This window comes from Sander vitreus, chromosome 19, assembly GCF_031162955.1.
Source record: "Sander vitreus isolate 19-12246 chromosome 19, sanVit1, whole genome shotgun sequence".
Lineage (NCBI taxonomy): Eukaryota > Metazoa > Chordata > Actinopteri > Perciformes > Percidae > Sander > Sander vitreus.
Genome location: NC_135873.1, coordinates 4,923,366 through 4,944,594, shown reverse-complemented (window position 1 = coordinate 4,944,594; position 21,229 = coordinate 4,923,366). Strand labels below are relative to the sequence as shown.

General features: G+C 40.5%; 1 protein-coding gene across 2 annotated transcripts in view; it reads right to left on the bottom strand.

The window, feature by feature from the left end:
- The window catches only part of pacs1b (phosphofurin acidic cluster sorting protein 1b), a 56,516-nt gene that overhangs the window by 19,609 nt on the left and 15,678 nt on the right, over positions 1 to 21,229 (bottom strand). For both annotated transcript variants that reach the window (XM_078275952.1, XM_078275951.1), the window contains exons 2-4: positions 3,384 to 3,471; positions 1,814 to 1,897; positions 235 to 366 (exon numbers count right to left, since the gene is read on the bottom strand). In XM_078275952.1, the coding sequence (XP_078132078.1) occupies positions 235 to 366; positions 1,814 to 1,897; positions 3,384 to 3,471 (304 nt within the window). The remainder of the gene's footprint in view (positions 1 to 234; positions 367 to 1,813; positions 1,898 to 3,383; positions 3,472 to 21,229) is intronic.

Below are 21,229 nucleotides of genomic sequence, written 5' to 3'. Positions count from 1 at the left end.
GGTTATGCTTTTAGTTCAACTGTGTCTTTTGTCTGATAGGAAAAACCAACTTGCTGTCGATATGCTTCTAAGTCATTTTTTGGATGTGGGATACTAACTAAAAAAATAAATGAAAAAAGTACATGTAAACACATTACATCACTTCTGTAGGGCACTGAACAGTGAGATGGATTTTCTTTTAAACCTCCATGTCGCATTTCAGTGTTACACATGAGTTGAATGAAGTTGTGATACCTCGGCCATGTTGATGAGTCCCAGGGCCAGGGTCTTGTAGCCCAGGATGGTCCGGTTCTTGTATCGCTTCCGGCGCTGCAGCATGATCTGAAGCTTGTTGGCGTCCCTCTTTAGGAAGTGTGGGTACTGCAGGTACAAATACACATAAATACACACATAAGCAAACACAGGCACAGAACAGCTGATAGGTGTGTGACTTGCTGGATGGGATCAGATGCAGACTGATAAAGCGAATGACATTTGTTTCCCAGGTCATGACAATAAGGCCGATTGCATAAGGCGTTCACACCCGCTGACCTGTCTCTGCCGTCCTGAAGTATGGAACCACTTAGTCACATCCTTACTATGACATAACCCATCATTAAGGATCTCAACGGCTGCACTATAAATGGAACAAAACAGACTCCTGTAACAATGTTTAAAGCCTCGAAATCTCCGCTGCTCAGTTTTAATAGGCTTCCTCGCCGCAGTGCTGCTGCTGCTGTAGAAAGTTAAATGTATAATGTTTAAGGTCTGGCTTGCTGAGATCCAGAGAGAGAAACTCCCTGACCTTTTAGCAGCATTTAGAAACATGGAAATTGGAAAGGATGATTTAGAGCAGAAGAAACACTGCTGGGAATTACATTAACCGTGCGCGGCCTGAATGCACAGGGGAAGTGAATGTAAAACGCTGTGTAAGTGTTGATGCATGCACGGTTCTGATGGTTAATACATGAAGCAACAAAGAAAACATGTTTCATTTGTAAGCATTAGGCAATTAAGAGATTCAGATTTTGCATGAATACACTATTAGAGGGTCAAGACAAAAATCAATATTTTACAAAACTTCAACCATCAGCCTCAGCTCTACTTTGTGTTTAGTGCTAATTAGCAAACGCTAACATGTTAAGAAGATGATGAACATTGCAAATATCATACGTGCTTAATATCTGCATGTTAGAATTGTCATTGTGAGCATGTTAGCATGCTAGAAACACAGTGGACAGGCGAAGGCAGGACCCACCCTACTCTGCCTCTGATTGGCTAACCAATCGCTCAACTAATCACAGGCGGGTCATGCCTTCACCCATCCCTCCGGACCATCTATTCTAGCATCAACCTAAGTACAGTAAGAGCTGCTAGACAGTTGAATGTAGTCTATATAAAAGGTATGTCAACAAGTTCCAAAACCCAAACGGTTAGTTTTTAGTAAGTAAATGGTAGGTTAAAGCACTACCTGAGAAGAAAGGAACTTCCGGAATGACAAGGAAGTTTGTTTGTGAAAAAATAAGGCTCGATTTTTACTTCAGTTTTGCTCATTAAGTTGTTTATAAATGTAATATTCATTTGCAGAAAACAGTGGTGATTAAATTTGCATGTAGTCCTTCAGTCTGACTATATTATTTTAATCACACAGAATCATTGCACACCCAATATGATCCTCTGCAAAAAGGCAGGTAGTTTAGCTTGACATCAGTTAGTAGATTAAGCTATTCATAAGGAAGATATTAAAAAAATGTTATTTAAAGAATACAAGTGTGTGTGTTTGCTGTTGATGGACAGGAACCTGCCCCCACTGAACCTTTGTTTTTACCTGCAGGGAAAAGGTGAGCTGCAGGTCGGTCTCTGTCAGTCCCGCTGAGGAGAGCAGGATCTCGTTGGAGCGCAGGATCCGCTTAGAACCCTGAGTAGGCGACAGAAGGAGAAGAGACAGAAAGAAAAGACAAAAGAGACAGTGTTATGAGAGCAGGGAAAGATGGAAAGATTACCGTTAGCAGCATGCCTGGTTAACTCCAGCAGAGTCAAAACAATGAATTATCGTCAAGCACATGCACAGAAGAGAGGTGTGGGAGGAAAAGGAGGTCGACACAGAGGGAGGTAAAGAAGAGGAAATTGACTGAAAGGAGGGAGCAGAGAGGGAATATTGAGCAAGTGGCGGCAGCAGCAGCATGGAAAAAAGAATTAAAAGTGGATTGAGTGCAAGAAACAGCAGAGAATTTAATGGTTTACTTAGAAAACAAGATGGAGATGGTGAGGAGTGAAAACAAGCCAAGGAGCAGAAACTGGGAGTGGAGCCACAGCAATAAAGAGGAATTTAAACATCTTTAATTGTATTCTGTGTCACAAAATACAAGAAAAGTGTTGTTATTCTTCAATTATGGACAAGATGGAGATGACCTAGAGCACACAAAAGTGCAACAGTGCAGGAAAGGTGCTGAAAGGAATACACAAAATATGAAGTCAACACTGATAAACTCTTCAGTTCCCATCCTAATTGTATGTTATGGAATGACAGCAGACCAAATCTGACAGTACACAATATATTCTTAAGTTATTCATATTAAACATTTACCAACTTAACTGCCTCTGCTGTCATAAAGATGTCAAATGGTTAGACATTTTACTGGACTTTTTATACCAAGAAGCTCCCCTCAAGCACAATAATTAATTTAGATTGCTGTGGAGAACTGTGGAGGAGTTGCAGAAGTGTCTTTGCTGTAAACAAAGGAGAGGAAGGGTGTCCAGATCCAAACAGCTGACTCGACAAAACAACAAACGACTCCTACACAAACATAAAAATAAATGTATTTATTTATTTATTTTTAAATACGCTTATTCTGTGGTTCATTTCAACATCTACTGGTCTGGCTCACTTAAAGAACGGGAAATTATTTAAGTCCGTAAATACGATTTTGCTGATTAAAGCTAAAGAATTGCCAAATTGTAAGCGGAGCTTAAAAAACTGTTCAAGCAACTACACTAAGTCACCGATGGGGCTTCATTTATTTCCAGGAACGTTTAATCAGATGTTACAAACATGAACATTGACTAAATTGTTTCATACTTATTCTGCCGTTTTTTTGGTTGCCTTTAATTGTCTTTTAATATTTTAACATCGTTGGTGCAATGATGATACTTTACTTTTATTACCGTTTCTAGCTTCACTGGGATTTGGATGTGTAAATTGAATGCAAGTGTTAAGCTACTTTAACCCACACATTATCTTTCTGTTTCATAGCATCATTTCACATTATATTGGATTATATTTCCGTATATATATTATGGTTTTGTGAATGAAACCAAATCCATTTTAGCAGTTAGGGTTTACCATGCCAAACCTTCCCCCCCACTGCTGCTGTTTTCATTGTCCGACTGGAGATATCTCGTACCTGCAGTTTGACGGCGATGACCACGGAGGTGAGGTCTTTATCCAGCTCCTTTAGCATGATCAGCTTCTTCAGAGTCAGGTTGAACAGCCTGTAGACAAAACACAAGCAGACTTGGATTAGAAGACATAATGGGGCTTCACCCAATGTTCAAGCAACATCATCAACAAGTCATCAGTGGTCCATTCTTTTCCGACAAAGCTAAACTACCAGGTTTGGCCAATAAGTGGATAGTTAACAAGCTGTTGGCCAAAACAAAATGCTTAATTTCTTTACAATCATTAGAAATCAACACCTGTTCAGATGTCCATTTTCCTGTGATGAACATTTGTTCTGCAAAATGGATGAGAAGCTGTCAAAGGTAGTGAAAGCTTCCCAATGAACTCTTAGTTGAAAGACAACTAAAACAAACATCTCTGAAACGATGCTTACAATGATGACAAGCTCTGAAAAATCATGCATGAAGCACCTGGCGCAGGTGCGTTTAGGGCGTGTACAAATCCACTTTTGCTAGTTTAACGGCAGAAAAAAGGGTCCGTGCATCGGGCGCATGGTTCAAAAGGGTTGTACTTAGTGTCTTCATTAATTCATAGGTGTGTTTTGGGCGTAACATGCGATAAACCAATCAGAGTGTCATCTCCCATTCCCTTTAAAAGCCAGGCGCGTTTGTCACTTGGCGCATTGCTATTATGAAGGCGGATTTGCGCCATAATATTTCGATTTTTAATCTTTTGCATGTTTGTGTGCTGCTGCGCTTCCCTGTGTGTGCGCGCTGTGCACGAGCCTAGGTGCATTTTACTAATGTGCTGTTAAAATAACAATGAAATGCTGCGCTATTGACTTTAGACCAGGTTTTTGTTGGTCAACGGCGTGATCACTTTCTGCTGCCTCAAGATAGCAATACGCCAAGAATGCACCTGAACACACCTCCCTGTTAGACCAGCACGCCCATGGGCGCAAAGATGGGCACAGGTGCAACTAGCAAAGACACTTGCGTCGGGCTTTGCGCTGCGCTGCGCCGGAGATAGGATAGATAGGATGCAAGATAGGACCCGTGGTGTTTATTTTTGAGTGATGATGTGTGAGCAGAGCGTTGCTGCGACGTTACTGCATATTATTGCGAGAGTGCATGAACACAATGTAAATCATGAAAAAGTAAAGCAGCAGCATGGGTCATCCCCTTTCTGACTCTCCACTGGACCATCAAATAAAGCAAAGATAAAATGAAAAGTGACACTTGAAGAGGCCTTTACCACATCTTTGTGTTTTTTCTGATGACAATCTGTTAAAAAAAGATTCAACTATGCCACAATGGGACTGGAAATGGTTTGCTATTTTTGTAAAAGTGTCCTTTTCCAACGCCAGGCCACACATACAAAAGGATGCTGGAGAGAGCTGTGTAAGTACAAGTTTCCTACCGCTTAACACACACAAAATGCACACTAGGCAAACACAAGGTACTGTTAAAAAAACACAGAGATACATACAAGACCAGAAGCACTTAAAGAACTGAAATGGAATCAGAGAAAAGAACAACACACCACACCCAGACAGCAGCTGTGCAGCCAGGGGTCAGTCTGTTGAATAATTCATCTCCAGGGATTTAGACACAGAAAGTAAACCACTTAAATAGACCTGCAGGGGCTGCCTGGGCAAGCTCAGAGAGATAGTAAGAAAACAAAGAAAAAAATGCAGAGATACAGATGGAATATTATGTGAAAGAATGAAATGCAGGAAAAGAGAAAAGACAGACAGGCTGACAAAGTACCAGACAGAGAAGAAAGAGACAGGAAGGGGAGGTAGAGGAAAATGACAACAGCAAAAAAGGAGATGTGGAGACAGTGATGAATACACAGAGGAAGAAACAAGCAAAAAGTCAGACAATGAAGAGAGAAGGAGGGAGCAGGAGACATGGAAGTTGAAGGACATATCAACAGAGAGAATAGAGATCTCAGGATGAAAGAGGCTGACACAATGTGTTGAACTGTCTAACATCGCAAATATAAAAAAATTAAAAGTGTCTTTTTCTTTAGGACAGGACTATTTCATTCAAAAGGAGGAGAAGAGAGGAAAAATGCATAAATGTATGATAATATACACAATAAGACATTTAACTGCAGAGGCCCATGTAAGGAGTTAAAAGAAAAACAGCAGAAGAAAAAAAAAAATTATATATATATATATATATATATATATATGCATGCAGCAGCAACAACAAACCCATGAACCCCATTTTTTCTAATAACTGAAAAAATGGAGAGAAAAAATTTAAATAATGACCCCCCCAAAGAGATCCCGACTCCTATTCCCTAGTCCACTTTATCACTGTTGTACTGTTGTTGCCAAAAATTATGATAACCAAGTAACTTTTTTAAATAATTTATTAAATAAAAATGCCAACATTTGCTGGTTCAAACTTTTCAAATGAAGATTTGCTGATTTCCTGTTTTTTTTAATAGCAATATAAAAAAGGCATCACCTTTTGCAATATGCCATGATTTAATAGACTTAAAATCACTAGTTCATGAAGCAATGGCTATGAGCTGGTATGCTACTATTCTATTACATGCAACCTTTGCTAAGCCGTCGGTGCCCTGCTCACTCTTTTGCCACTATGGCTGTCGCTGCATCTGAAAGCTATCCTGCAACTACTGCTGCTGTTTATATAGCATCTTAAAAGCCCCACCTCCACCACAGCATCCACCAGTAAGTTCTACCAGCTGTACTGGGTGTGGTGTGTAGAGGTCAACACCTAGATGCAAAAAAAAAAACAACAACAACTCTATAGCCTGCATTCACATAATAATCCATTCCACGTGATTTGGGTGACTGAAAAGAAGAAGAAAAAAAGCAAACACCACCATCAATAATGAAAACAATTGGCCAGGCTCTACATAACTCAATAGTCCAGGCAGGACAAGTGGAAACGAAGGAAGTGCTGATAGACAAACATAAACACACTCAACCCTCTATTTCAACTATAAAGATGAAAGGCTGACAGAGTGGACAGAAAAATAGCACCTCTCCACCCTCAACTCCCTCTCATCTTACCTGGGCCTTCCTCCAAATCCACCCCACTTTACTGCCTTTCATCTTCTTTTACAAGCGCCCCCATCCCAACGCTCAAAAATGGACTGCTGACGCAACCACTGTAACACTCAGCAACAAACACAGAGAGCCTTCCTCCTCGGTCCCAAGGCTTTCTGCACAAGATCAAAGTGGCCAGGAGAGGCTAAACCTACGAATAAATACGAATCAATTTTTTCCTCTGATAGAAAAGGGGCAGCGAAATGCAGCTTCTGATTACACCTGCTGGATCTGATTGGAGTGGATCAAAGTGGAGAGGAGGCTGGGAGCCAGGGGTCGATTTGGGATGGGACTGAAGGACCTGACATAAGCCATTAGGGAGGCAAGGGTAGACAATGGACAAGGAAAAAGGGGTGAGACAGTCAGACAGATAGGCATGCAGTAGGGCTGGGCAGTATATCGATATTATATCCATATATGCGGCTAGATATCGTCTTAAATTTTGGAGGTCGTAATACAAGTGTTGTATTTCCTGGTTTTTAAAGGCTACATTACAGTGATGTGATTAAGTGATGTCATTTACTGAACTTACCAGACTGTTCTAGCTGTTCTATTCTTTGCATTTAACCACTTAATTATTTTATTTACCAGTCTCCTGTTGTTTTAAAAGAGAAAAGAATAGGAAAAACATCAAAAACATACCTTTAAAAAACCTCACATATGATAAAGTAAAGCAGCAAATCATCACAACTGAGAGGCTGAAACAAGAAACAAGTTTTTGCTTGAACTCCCAGAGTGTGATCAATCACAGAGCTGATGAGACAGTAAATGTTTATGACACCGCTGGGCCCTTCATCGCCGGACATCATAGCTGTAGGTTATAGCTTCTGGAGAGTCCTAAAACTCCATACCGATGGTGCTCGCTGTTCAACGTCTCAAATCTACACAGAATCAGGAGGAATGGTGAAAATAATAGCAGCAGAACTGTAGCACAAAACTCGTCTCTTAAGCAACTGCTCACTGGATTACTTGCATGACACAACAAATTCAAAATTCTCCTCGAGATAAACTTACAGTAAACAGCCAAGCTGACGCTGTACTTAACTGTTGCTCAGTAAATGGATGCCAGTGCCACTGGGACTTTTGCATCACTACCTCTGTACTCGGCAGAAACACAAGCCTTCCATTAAAGCATCAGTAAAAGCAATGGGAATAACAGACGATGGTCCTTAGCTGCCGTTTTCATTAATTTTCGGACATTTGTCTCTCACAGGAAAACTTAAACGGCACCTGGGCGATGACCCCTGCACTCTTAACTTAACTATTGTAGAACCCCCCCCCCCAATATAAGCCTCAGGGAGTAACTTATTTCGGTGAACATGTGTACGTTCAAAAGTTGTTTTAGTCATGCAACAGAAAACTCAGATAGACAGATAGTCTAGCTAGCTGTCTGGATTTACCCTGCAGAGATCTGAGAAAAGATGAACCATAGTCCTCAGAAATCCACCACAGTTTAGAATTCCAACACAAAGAAAGAGGAAGGTAACGGACATCCGGCCGAAGAGTGTGTCATCAGGCAGCAATCCCGGCAGTGGAACGTCGTGGATATAGACTACAGCACTTGTAACCCCAGCTGACGATGGGAATCACATTGTAAAGGTCAAAACAGTCTGCCTGCCACAACCGCTTCCTCTCTGGTCCAGTTACTACACCTCAACAGTCACTAAACATTATTATCAATCTCAACAAAGGAACAGACCAGAGCAAAGGAGGATTTTAAAGAAAAACACACCAGGGTAAGATGGCAAGGAGCAGCACAGGAAACAGGATTGTACAGAAAGGATTGGAAAAATGGGAGCACAGCATCGTCTTATTCTATTTTAGCTTGTTTTTATTTTCTACTCTCTTAAACAAATGTTTTGAGTCAATTGCTCTTTAATATTTTTAATGGAAAGCACTTAGTACAACAGTAGTGTTGATGCTGAAATGTGCTATATAAATAAAACTTGTATTGCGTCTCTTGCACAAATAATTACAAACCTGCTTCTACACCGCAACAGCTGGGATATGATTATAGGCTGCAATGCATAATGGAAAAAACAAACAAACCAATGTGTCTAGCTAAGCCAGGATTTTGATTAATTCCCAATAGGATCTAAATCTCTTGAGGGCCGAATCTGTTTTTTATACTGTTACTTGAGAAAGATTTTATGTTTGCACATCCACTGAATGTCAAAAACGTCTGACATGTTTATTAAACAAACTGTAAAAAAGTATTAGCAGATGCTCTTTGAGCGAGGTCTGCTCCTTTCCACACGTGAAAGCCGATGCCCTGTGTGTCATTGTCGGGTAATGTGCTTCTGCAACAAAACACGTCGCCTGGAGAATGTGAGATCTGAGGAGCAGCTTTCTAGTTACAGTGCGCTTGACATGATAATTAGGATCAATACAGCACAGAGACGCACACAGATTTCCCCTCTCGGTTTTAACTGTGCTATCGATAATGTCTGGACGAAGCCGCAGCCACCGCAAATGAACGTTAAAGGCGGTATGTGGAAGTGCCTTAGGTTGCAGTTCCTCTAATGGCTGCTGGCTCCAAAATGCTAAATAAACCCTCCGACTACGAAAACACACTACTTCTCTTGAAAAACACGTCAACACATTTTTCCATGCAACACACTAGTTTCACTTCTTGTTGTTTTACAAACTCTAGTTCCATTTTTGTTAGTTTCAGTTTTGTATATTCCAATAATTAAAAAATTACCCCCCCCCAACGTATGTGTTTCGTGAGGTGTGCCTATCTTTTATATAATTTCATTTTATATATTTTGGGGCCAAAACAAGTCAGTGAAGTCACGTAGCGCTTGAAGGACATTTAGGGGCATTTTTCCACATTTTGTAAATTTCCTGATTAATCAATCTAATGCATCCTTGGTTGTCAAGTCCACATGCGGGTCCTTTATTTATGCCCCTGTCCTGTGTTATTGCATAATAAAAAGACAGGAAAGACATCCATCTGCAGGGTGTGTGTTGGTGTGTGGGAGAGGAACAGTGTGTGTTTGTGTGTGTCCTCAGTGAGTTACTGAGTGCATCAATTTGTCATAAAGTCTTCATGCTTCTACAGGACAAACTGGAGAAGACCGTGCTGTCTGACTCACCACCACTAAATAAATCTTTAATGCCCCTCTGGATGACAACGCCTCGTATTTTCCCAGCAGTCGCTGCTATTTGTTTATTTATTAGTTGAAGAGAAGAAGACATTGGTGGATGAAAGGAGTGGAGCATACGGAGGTAGAGAGAATGGTTCAATGATGTCTGTGGGAAGATTGACCTCTGACATTCTGGAAAGGCCAGTGTCTGAAGAAATACAGCGCATCTGTCAAAGACAACAAATGGAGTCGTGCACACACACACACACACACACACACACAAATTGAGCCATAAAACAATATCAAATATTAAACTACTAGAAGGTAAAGCAAGTTGAAGCAAGATGCAAAAAAATAGCCTTGACTTATTTAGGGCTCATTTCATTGATTTATCTGTCAATTATGGGATTCTTTTTTTTTCTTCAATTTAATGAATGTTCTTTGTAGAGATGGTCCGATAACATTTTTTGCTTTCCGATACCGATTCCGATACCTGAACTTGCGTATCGGCCGATACCGAGTACTGATCCGATACCAGTGCGTTATATATTTTATTATGTTTTAACAACTGTATACTACTATCCCTGTATCGATGTGATATTATTTCTATCTTTGTTGTCAGTCTGGCTCAGGTTAAACTCTTTGTGAAACATGAACAAACACAAACAATGAACACCACAGAACTTTTTTTTTTTATCCAGTTTGACAGTCAGTTATAACGGGAAAAAAAAACATAAATAAACTACTTTAACGTAGATTTTCTTTAGGACTGTATTACGTGGTATCGGATCTGTGCATAAACTCCAGTACTTCCCGATACAGATACCAGCGTTTTAGACAGTATCGGAGACAATACCGATACTGGTATCGGTACATCTCTAGTTCTTTGGTCCATACAATGTCTAAAATAGTAGAAAATGCTGCTCACAATTTCCCAGAGCCCAAAGTGACTCTTTAAATTGCATTTTTTTTGTCCAAGATCTAAAAGGTTCAATTGACAATGACAAGTAACATGGAAAGGTTTGCATTCTTGAATTCAGGCGTCTCAAGAAGTAGTATTAGTGTGATGATGCCTGCACACTAACAAACTTGAATCATCTCTTTAGATGTAAATGGGGCATCAAGAAAATCTATTACATATAAAAAAGTGTGAAAACTGTGACAGAAAATTTTTACATTTTAGAAGATAGAAGCATTTAGGCATTTTTGCTTGATGAATGACTCGACTGATTAAGAGATTATCAAAATGTCAAATAATTTCCTGCAAAGCAACTAATCCATGAATTGACTAATCATTTCAGCACCAGATTAATTTAAACCACAGCAGGAGTGTAACATGTAGAGTGGCTTGCCAACAACACAAAGCCATGATTTCCTATAAATGGAAATAAATATGGATGACAAATGTTAAAGCTATAGTGCGTAGTTTCTGTCGCCCCATTAGGAATTCCAAGTAATGACAACACTCTCGGCGCGTCCACATGACGCAGGCCTTTGGTGATCGCTCATCCCTCCTCCACGCAGTTGCTAGTAGCGTTTAAAAACTTCTGATTACCTTCAGAAGAGGTAATCATCGTGTAATTTGTATGTCCTCTTCGTCTCTATAGCTGAATTTCGCTGTTGTCTCTGCGGTGACTTAAAAACGCACCACTCGAGCTACCTCCCACGAATGTCGCCGGACTACACCATTTTGTTAACATAGCCATACTGAGAAATACAGAGAGAGTTGTGTGGAGCTGATAGGCTTAATTAGCTTTGTATCAACTCATTTGGTAATGGTTTGAATGTAACAGATGTAAGTAAGTGTGAAAAGCGAGGATATTGAAAAGCACCATTGAAAATGTGTGAGTGTGATGGGGGGTGCAAATGCCTGTGGCTTTAAGAAGGAAGGTGCCTATGGTTCCCTTGACAACAGTCCGTCAGGTGTGACCTTGCCATGTCACACAAGCGGCACAGAGGGGAAACATCTCCTCCCATCAACATTCACACCATGCCTGACCATTTATTTTCTTCCCTCAGCTTTTCAACCTCAATAATCTTAACTTTCATCTTGTCCTCACTCCCTCTCATCTGACCCAACACTATCGTCCTTCTTGTTATCCCACATCACCTGTCTTCCTCTCCTCCTACTTGGCTCTTGTCTTATTTCCCCTTCTCCTCTTGTCATGAGTGTTACTTAAGGCCTACTCCTGCCATCGTCCCTTCCTAGCGTAACGGTCACTCAATTCGTCTCCCACCGCCTGCTCTCTTCTCTTAAATAACCTGGCGTCTGCTCCTCCCCTCAGTAATTGTGATCAATGGCAGCTCTGCCACAAAGAGTAAGAGCCTTGCTCTCCTTCTTTATTAGCTTCCCCTGCTCCTCTCCTCCAAACTCATTATCATTCCATTACATGGATTGGTCTGTTCCCGGCACACAGCTGGGCCAAACTTATTTTTAATTGAAATTGAAAATTTGAAAACTTGAATTTGAAAACTATAAAACAATAACCCAATGTGATCATATGATCATGAAAAGATTCCACCTAAAGATATAATCATGTCAAGCAGCCCTGGCAGCTGAACAAATGTTATTGGTATTGCTGGTGTTTCAAAAATCTCAAACAATACAGTGAAAGATGTGCAATAGTACCTGTGCATCAACTGAGCTAATGCTACAAAGGCCACATTTATTGCTGTACCAAAGCTGAATTACAAGCATGCCAGAGTCCACTTTTCCTACACTTCCCACAAGTACCTAAATGCACCTTTGAGGAGGACTTTTCAAAGAAGTGCCTGTTTAACTGCAATACCATGAAACAATTCAAAACAAATAAGGACATGTATAAGGTGCGTAATGTACGATGGATTACCTACCGTACATCAAGACGAGACCGGACGTGTGAAACTTTGTAGACTAAAGCTAGAAAAACAATGGCATGAAAAGCATTCAATGTTAGTTTCTATTCACAATAAAGGCAGGAAATATGGGAAATGAGAAGAGGGTCGACGTGCATCAAGGGACCCTGCCAGAATCCAACTGGAGACATTAAATGCTAGGTGTCTTAACCAATCTGCTGCCAGTAAACTCTGGTATTTGCCAAAATTGCTTTAATGGAAACCTAAAGGCAATGCACACGCAGGCAAATGTACACAAACAGGCAACACTCACTCAGCAGTTAATAACACATGCTATAGGCATAGCTACCAGTTAATCACACGATAAGTGTGCGTTTGTGTGTACTTTAGTGTAAGCACTTGAAGTAAACTCAGCCAAACCCTATTTTCAAACCCTTCATCCACTTATTTTCTACCTTTCTAGAGTCACTTTGAGCCTGGTAGATTTATGGGCATGCGTTAGTGGCCACACACACACACACACACGCACACACGCACGTGTGTGTTTGTGTGCTTTTTTTCTGTGAAGTGAAGAGATGGGAGCTGGTGTGGCTTAAAACCTCATATGGGGGCTTTTTGATCCCAAGGTCCTCAATAAGCTTATCAGCGGACTCTACACACTAACCTCTGACACATTAATGTACATAGGCACAAAACACGCACACAACACAAACACACAGGGGCACAAAAGACAAATATGCTTGTACAAATGTACTTGTGCATGAAATCCAGAGCATGCAGAAGCAGGGAAACACTGTGTAAAGACAGAACGAGACAAAGAAAGAATAAAAGAAAGGGAGCGAGAGAGAGAGCGAGTCAACAATGTTTCGCAGTGTGGACCCTCACAGGCAGCAAAAATAACAAGCATTTGGCTCCTCACTAACAACAGTCTTAAAATAGCTCTCGGCTGAGTGGAGACAGCCTGTAAAAATGTCAACAGTTTGGCAGAGCAGCGCTGAATCATTTTTTTCCCCTCCTCTTGCTTTTATATTAAGATGCAAATAGAAAAATTAATCTGAAAACAGATCTCAAGATCTCAATGTGCATTCTTACAAGATCGTGTGAGTGACAGCGCAGCTTGAGCACAAAAATTGGTGAGGTGTACAGTACCACAAACAATGTGACTTGGAGAAACCACGGAGTATATGGTTGATACGAATATATTATACTATACTTATACTATAAAGGCTACAGCCGGGTTTGGAGGAGCAGAAATAAGGATTCAGTAATGTTCTGCTGTGGTCAAACAGACACACTGTCAGCATTGATTTTACTCAAGTGTTGACTGAAGCAAAAGATGCGGGATACAAAAATGCTCGGTAAAAAAAAACCAGAAAAGGGCTGCAGCTAATGATTATTTTCACTGTTGGTCAATCTTCTAATTATCTCTTACATGCATCAATAATGTTGTATTGTCCATTAAACGTCAGTAAATAGTGAAAAATGAAGCAGAACAATTTCCCAGGGCCCAAAGTGGCCTCTTCAAATGGTTTCTTTTGTTTAATCAACAGTCAAAGATATTCATTTACAATAAAAAGCATTTTTTCTTGATGACATAAGTCAAAACAATTAGTGGGTCAACATGAAACAATAAAGCATTAGCATTATACTGCAGAGGCTGGGAAGAATGTTGTAACCATCATGGAGGCTCTTGGTGTAATTCATTAGCTGAACAGCATTTTCAAGGTCACATTATCTCAATTTTTTTTTTTTTTCCCTAAACGAGGAGACGGGGATCTGGCTACGCGGGATCACCAAAGAGCTAAACCCCTCTACAGGAGCACAACCTGCCTGCAGAGCAGAATGAGTCATAAAGCTCTGCAGTCTGCTCTGCTTCTCATCCATGACCATCTGACAGCTCTGTGGCAGCCAATAAGCTGCTGGACAGGGCGGGGCTTGCAGAGTGGCGAGGAGGAGGGATGAGGCATGGCGTCGGGTGGCCAAGGCATCAATTATTGAGAAGAGAAATTTTGTTAAATCTGAAGATAGGGTTGGAGTAAAATTGAGAGCAAGAACAGCGTGTATGTGTACTGTAGGTGTGTGTGTGTGTGTGTGTGTGTGTGTGTGTGTGTGTGTGTGTGTGTGTGTGTGTGTATAGGCTATACCACCCCCCCCACCCCCCCATGTGCCTGGTCTTACACATGATTAGCATGCTGGTCACATCAGCAGTCAGACTCCAGTGAGGCTGAAGCTTCCTTGCTCGCAGTGGCGCAGCAGACTAATGCTTCAGTAACATGAGACTGAATAGGCAATATAGCAGAACAGTCTGGCAAACACTATTTGAAAAAACAAGACACTCTGTGGTTTTGCATGGAGGTAGGTGTGTGTGTGTGTGTGTGTGTGTGTGTGTGTGTGTGTGTGTGTGTGTGTGTGTGTGTGTGTGTGTGTGAGTGATTTTTTTTAGGCCCACGTGTCTTCACAAAAACAGAAAAGGTATGCAGCATCAATGCCAGTTTATGTTTCTTTTAAAGGGAAAGTGCACCGATGTTATACATCAAAGTATGGTTACAGGTCTTGTAAAGTACTACTGCATTTGTGAAAACTATTTGTATAAAGCCTTTTGTGGCTCCATAGGGAGCTGCGCTGATAAATGCCCTCAAGTGATGTCAGTGACAGTTGGGGCTAAAGACTAAGAGTGACTAAGAGTCTAAAAATGAAAGAAATCTGGAGGTGCGGAGTTAGAAAGAAGTGAGCTTTCCAGACCGCTGTAGCCTGCTCCTCATCCTTGCTTGAGGCTAAGCAGCTTGAAAATATATTCGCAACTACTGGCCTAACACACCCAAACCTCTGACCTTGCTGTCAGCAGTCGAGTTGCATTTTGGTAATGTAGGTGACGGTGTCAGGTTAAAAAAGGAGGAAGAATGCAATGGAATTAAAAAAAAAAAAAAGACGATATCTCTGCTTTTGCTGCATTGATTCTTTTTTTTTTTTTTTTTACTGTCTTTACAATGTTGACAATGCCTGACACTGCCTGACAATGTTGTAGAAGTACAAAGCGAAATCACTGAAGTACTCTTTGAAGGAGCTATTTGCAAGTTTATGTATCAACTTCAATAGTCCAAAAGGGTAAATTTGTCTTGCAGCCAGGTGAAACACAAACCACACACTAACTTCAACACAAGATACATAAAACATATGTATATGTATATAAAATGTACCTCTCAATCTCAAAAGGTAAAGTACATGACATAAAGTGATAGCATGACATAAAACCTGGAGTACAACAGCCATCACCATCATCATCATCCAATGGTTAAGGCATCATAACCATCATCGCGCACCAAATGTAACATGGAAGACTTCTCATCAGTTGATCATGACCAGTTTTGGGTTACAATCTGGTTAAATGGGGGTAACATTTTCAGATGAGTTCAAGAGTTTAGCACTACGACTTGAGTTCACTGTTAAGATTAAGCCATGTGTTATGTCTACAGAGGTTGAGTGCTTCATTCTCAAAAGATTTTGTTTGGCACGTCTTTTAAAAAGGATTAAAATAGAAAAAGTAACATCCACAGAAGAAAATATCTGCAGCGAACGGGAGGAATCACATTAATCATCGTCTGACTCATGGAGCATGAGATGCTCTGGTTTCATTTGATGAATCATTTGGTTGCCAAAAGAGCCACAGCTGCACCTGTGTTGCAGTACTTTGGATTTTTATTTAGTCATTTAAGAGATATAATCAACCAAAATCTGCAGCTTGAGTATCAAACACTAAAATAAATCAGCTGCCTTGCAGCACACCAAATCTCCTGAATTTAACCCTAACCCTCTTTTTTGTTTGTTTTTTTGACAGTTTTTGCTCACTGGGCAAGTGTTTGTAAGAGGATTTAAAATGTTGTAAGGTCTGTATTTTATTCTAGGTCAGAGATACAAAGCTTTTCTGGCTATGGTTTTAGTCCAATCAAATGAAAATCATCCCACCACATCAAGCCTAGCAAGGTATGAACATACAGAAATGTTAATGTAAATTGTTGTAAATTAAATTATGTCTGGGGTATTATTACATTATACAAGTTTGTATTAAAAGTAAGTATTTCAAATTTGAGTGTGCACCAATCTAGTGCCCGGGCGATTGCTTGGCCTCCAGTATTCTTCATTTATTTCACGAACCGTTTGTCCAAACAACTTCCCAATCGACACTGAGCTTCCTTGGGTCCTGAGCAATACACCTGCCATGACATAGTTGCGTCCCCATAGCAATGCTAGAGTATACACGTCATTTGATAAAAGCCAGCTTTTTGGGACTAGGTTATTATATATAATCTGAAAGTTGCATCGCTGATGCCTAAAATGTTTGCGTTTGCTACAATGCAACATCTCCGGTCAGTCTTTTTTATCATGTTCTAGAATGTACTGTAGCGAGGAACGTTGAGCGAGCTGTACCCAGCATGCCGTTTGGCAGTGTAACAGTTAATAGGGGTCCCCTCTCAAATTCAATGCACTACTAATACAATGTCCCGTAGATCTCAAGAGCTTGCACTCGACACTGCACTATCTTGGGTCCTCAGCAATACACCCACCAAGTGTGAGGTCGATCGGATGAACTGTTGTTGCGACAATCGCAGGGCAGACATACTGTACAGACAGACAGACAGACAGACAGACAGACAGAGACTCCTTCCATTTTAGTTTGATGATTGTGCAGCTTCTGAACATACTGAACCCCCACTGTGGTGTAATCAATCAATTCCATTTGTCACATGAAATTGTACGAGGTACAATTCCAGCGAAATGTGATCTCATCAGCTCCATAAACTTGTGCATGATTCATCATGGAGCAGAATGTGGCTGGATCAGCATACAGAAAAAGAGTCACCCGGTTGAATGGCACTGGCACTCCAGGATCAAGCCAGGTGATGCTATTCTGATGGAGCCTCGGCCGCTCAGTAGCAACAGTCTTTAATCAGGCATAGAGGAAACCTCTGGATGATGGGCTGTGAGCTTTGAGCCACACACACACACACACATAGTATACCAGCAATAATCTCCCCACAGTTATTGTCGGCACAGACTCGTCCTGATTCAAATCTTATCAATGTTTGTCTGAACGGAGCATAGCATCCAACCCTGCTGACACACATTAGAAAACTGATAGCGCCGTCTGCTCATGCCTGAATACTAGAGGGGAAGCAAACGTGTACACAGAGGAAGCTAATCATGGTTTCGCTAATCAATAGGCATGCATGCTTTTCTATTAGCTCCAAACAGAGAGATAGAGGGAGGTAGAGAAACAGAGGGAGAGGATAAGAGAAAGGAGGAAGAGCAGCACTACTAATCCAGTAGCTTTTAATATAGTGCGTATTGATCCATGCTGCATCCCTGCAACCAGTTCAGGGAGCCACAATCTGCCTGCCTGTTCGGTTCATGTTGATATTGCAGATGCATCATATTTAAATGTATACAAATATTCCATAACTTATCTTTACAGTCATTTTGATAAATATATTATACATACAATGAAACAACACTATGTGTCTAGGTTGCAACCGTAGTGTTGATGTGCTACTCTGAGACAAGTTGGTACTGATACACATTTATCAGAATGTCACTACAGCTGTCCCTTAAACTCATCTCTTTAACTGGAATACAATGACTTCATACATTTTGTTTAGAATCTACCAAATCTCTGAATTTTAAAGTCTTTAAAATGTTGGTTCCTAGGAATAACGTATTCTTACAATTATTATGGCTTCTTTCTGAAGTATGGAAATTAAAAGTATTTATTTCATATGCATTTCCTTTTACTTCTACACAGTAAGAAGTAACATACATATACAGTATGTGGACCATGTGAAGTATTTGTATATAACAAAGCCCAATTTACGAAATCCTTACATTTTAAACAGCATATTTACTCAGCTGTCACTGCAGGTGAATCCACAAGTCCTCATTGCTATGTAGCTAAAAGAATTCAAGCAAGGAAAGTAATAGGATGTAGAGAATGCAGTGCTCAGGTCTTCATATTTTCATATCCCAGCTTTCATATCTGGGTGTTAAATGGGGTTAACTGGGATTTATTGGGGTTAACTGTTCATTTACAAGCATTAATGTAGCCTAGACTTTCCCTTACTACTTCTAAATGGGTCCACTGGTGCATCCTGCCTCGAAGAGCCTCATTAGTTTGGGTTCTTTAAAATTATAATTATTTTGCTCAAATGATGATGCAAAATGTTGTCGCAGCTTAAATAAGCTCAGTGTTTTAGAGGCTGTTGGAGGGAACTTTTCTAAACATGTGCTTTTGGCTTCCTGTACCTCTGATCTCCTGTCCAGTCTTATCAGATCTGCACAAAAAGGCATGAGATCCAAAACTACAGATCCAAAACTCACCTTGACATAGAAGGCGAGTTTCAATAAATAATGACAGCAAAGAATGACATTAAAACTAGTTTTCATCAGCTAATGGCTTTGCGAGATGCTGTCCTCCTAATCTTTTAGTCCACGTCTGCTTTTGTTGTTTTTGTTTTGGTACTCGGAAGCTTGTATGGCATTCCAGGAGAATTGCTTTGTAAGTTTGGGGCTATAATTAAATGAACTGAGTGTTGTGTAGCATCTGAGGCTGAGTGAAAAAGAGGGTTGGTTTTCACCAGAATATTGACTATATTATATTGAATATAATACTGTTCAGGAAGATTAGCCGTTAGTTCTCTGTTCCTACTCTGTGACATTTTCCTTTTTTCATTATAATGAACACTACTACCCCGTCTGCCTGTGTGTCTGTGTGTGTCTGTGTGTGTGTGTGTGTGTGTGTGTGTGTGTGTGTGTGTGTGTGTGTGTGTGTGTGTGTGTGTGTGTAGCATTTGCAAACTGAATCTATTAATAATTATGCCGGCCTGAGCCTGACATTGTGTGTGCAAGTGCATTTTGCCTAAATAGTTCTAATATCAATTTCGAAGATATGTAACCTGCATCAGAGGATGGCAGGCTCTTACAACAGGGTCACAGTTACACTGACACAATGCAGTCAGACTAAATGTGTGTGTTTTTCTGTGTGTGTGTGTGTGTGTGTGTGTGTGTGTGTGTGTGTGTGTGTATGTGCTGCAGGCTCATTTCCCCACCATTTCTTATCTCTCCCAGTAACACAAGCTGTCCACCGCTGTCTGGCAACAAAAAGCAGCACTATCTCTCGTTCTTCCTTTTATCTCCTGCAACACTACCTTCTCTTCATTCAAGGCTTTTTTTCCATTTCTCCTCTGGCGATCCACAATTCTCCATCCCCTCCATCTGTCTCATGTGATAGCCGTTTCTCTCCATCCCATCACCCTGTACCCCCCACCCCGCTTTCTGCAGAATGTGTAAATGGACTGTATTTTTATAGCGCTTTTCTAGTCTTAGCGACTACTCAACACTTTTACAAAGTACAGGCACCATTCACACACACATTCATACACTGTTGCTGAGGCTGCCATACAAGGTGCCACCTGCTCATCAGATAAACATTCACACACATTCACGCACCCACTGCGCAGCATCAGGAGCAATTCAAACCTGTCCTTATTTTTTTTATTTATATTTTTAAATCTTTCTCAGTTCAATCTCCATCTCTGGTACCTCCATCTCACCAACATAGGATTTGGATTAGTGCTGGCAGTTAAACGCGTTATTAACAGCATTAACGCAAACCCATTTTAACGGCGTAAATATTTTTAGAGATTAACGTTCTTTTCGGCCTAGCAAACTTTGTAGTTTTTTTTCACATGCTGTTGCAACAACTAGTAACGTTAGTAAAATTACAACACCACACCGAAATCACCGAAAATCTGCCTTTTGAATGGGGTCCGAGACCCGGTGCTAATACGGCACCGGTGCCTTAACGACCGTTATCTACCGGACCGAATAGCAACGCGGATTTCGATGCCTTATTAAGGTGCCACTTAAATGCCTGCGCTTCTCTCTGATGCTCCAAAAATGGACGTTAGAGGGAACTGAAACATCGCCGCATGGGACGCTAGTCAACACTACACTTAGCAGCAGGTAACGTTAGCCTACTGTTAGCTAGCAGCTGAAGTAAACACGGTTAAAATGCTGACAGCTAAACCCATCCAGTGGTTATTTTCGCCGTTTTGTGCTCCTTTTTAGATCAACTTTTTATTGTTTTAAATTTTTGAACATACAGAACAGACAAATACAATTGAACAAGGTGCTCCTTTTTTAAATATATATATATATATATATATATATATATATATATATATATATATATATATATATATATATATATATATATATATATAAACAAAATATCGATATTTTGTGTCATCATCTACATCGCGATGTGCGCATGCACGATAGTCACATCGCAGGACGTTGCGATGTTGACGCTACAACTTCTTTGCTGCTTTCACCGTTCTCCTTTTCCATGATTGTTACCGGCCGACCCTTCCCCTTTAAGACAGGTGGTCATGTGACGTAAGGTTGATCTATTTTAATCAATTGATCAAACAACCAAAGCAGGCGCCGCTAGTCGACCACAACCTGACATTTAGAGGAAGCAACATGCATGCATTATTAATATCATTCACTTTAGCATGGATTGATATTATATGAATACAATGGTGTCATGTCAGTCAACCAGGTTATTTCTTCCTAATGTCCCATCTCCAAAATCACTTCAGAAGAGTAATCACAGCGCTTACTTGCTTTGGTTTTTGTAAAGCATTAAAGTTCAACAAAGACTGGTTCACATAACAAAATTTCCTTTTTCATTTTTATTTTCTTTGTAGATGCACTCCCCTACAAAATCACCCCAGTAGTTGAGAATGATTTAGTATTTCTAAATAGGGCTATTTATGTCCTCTT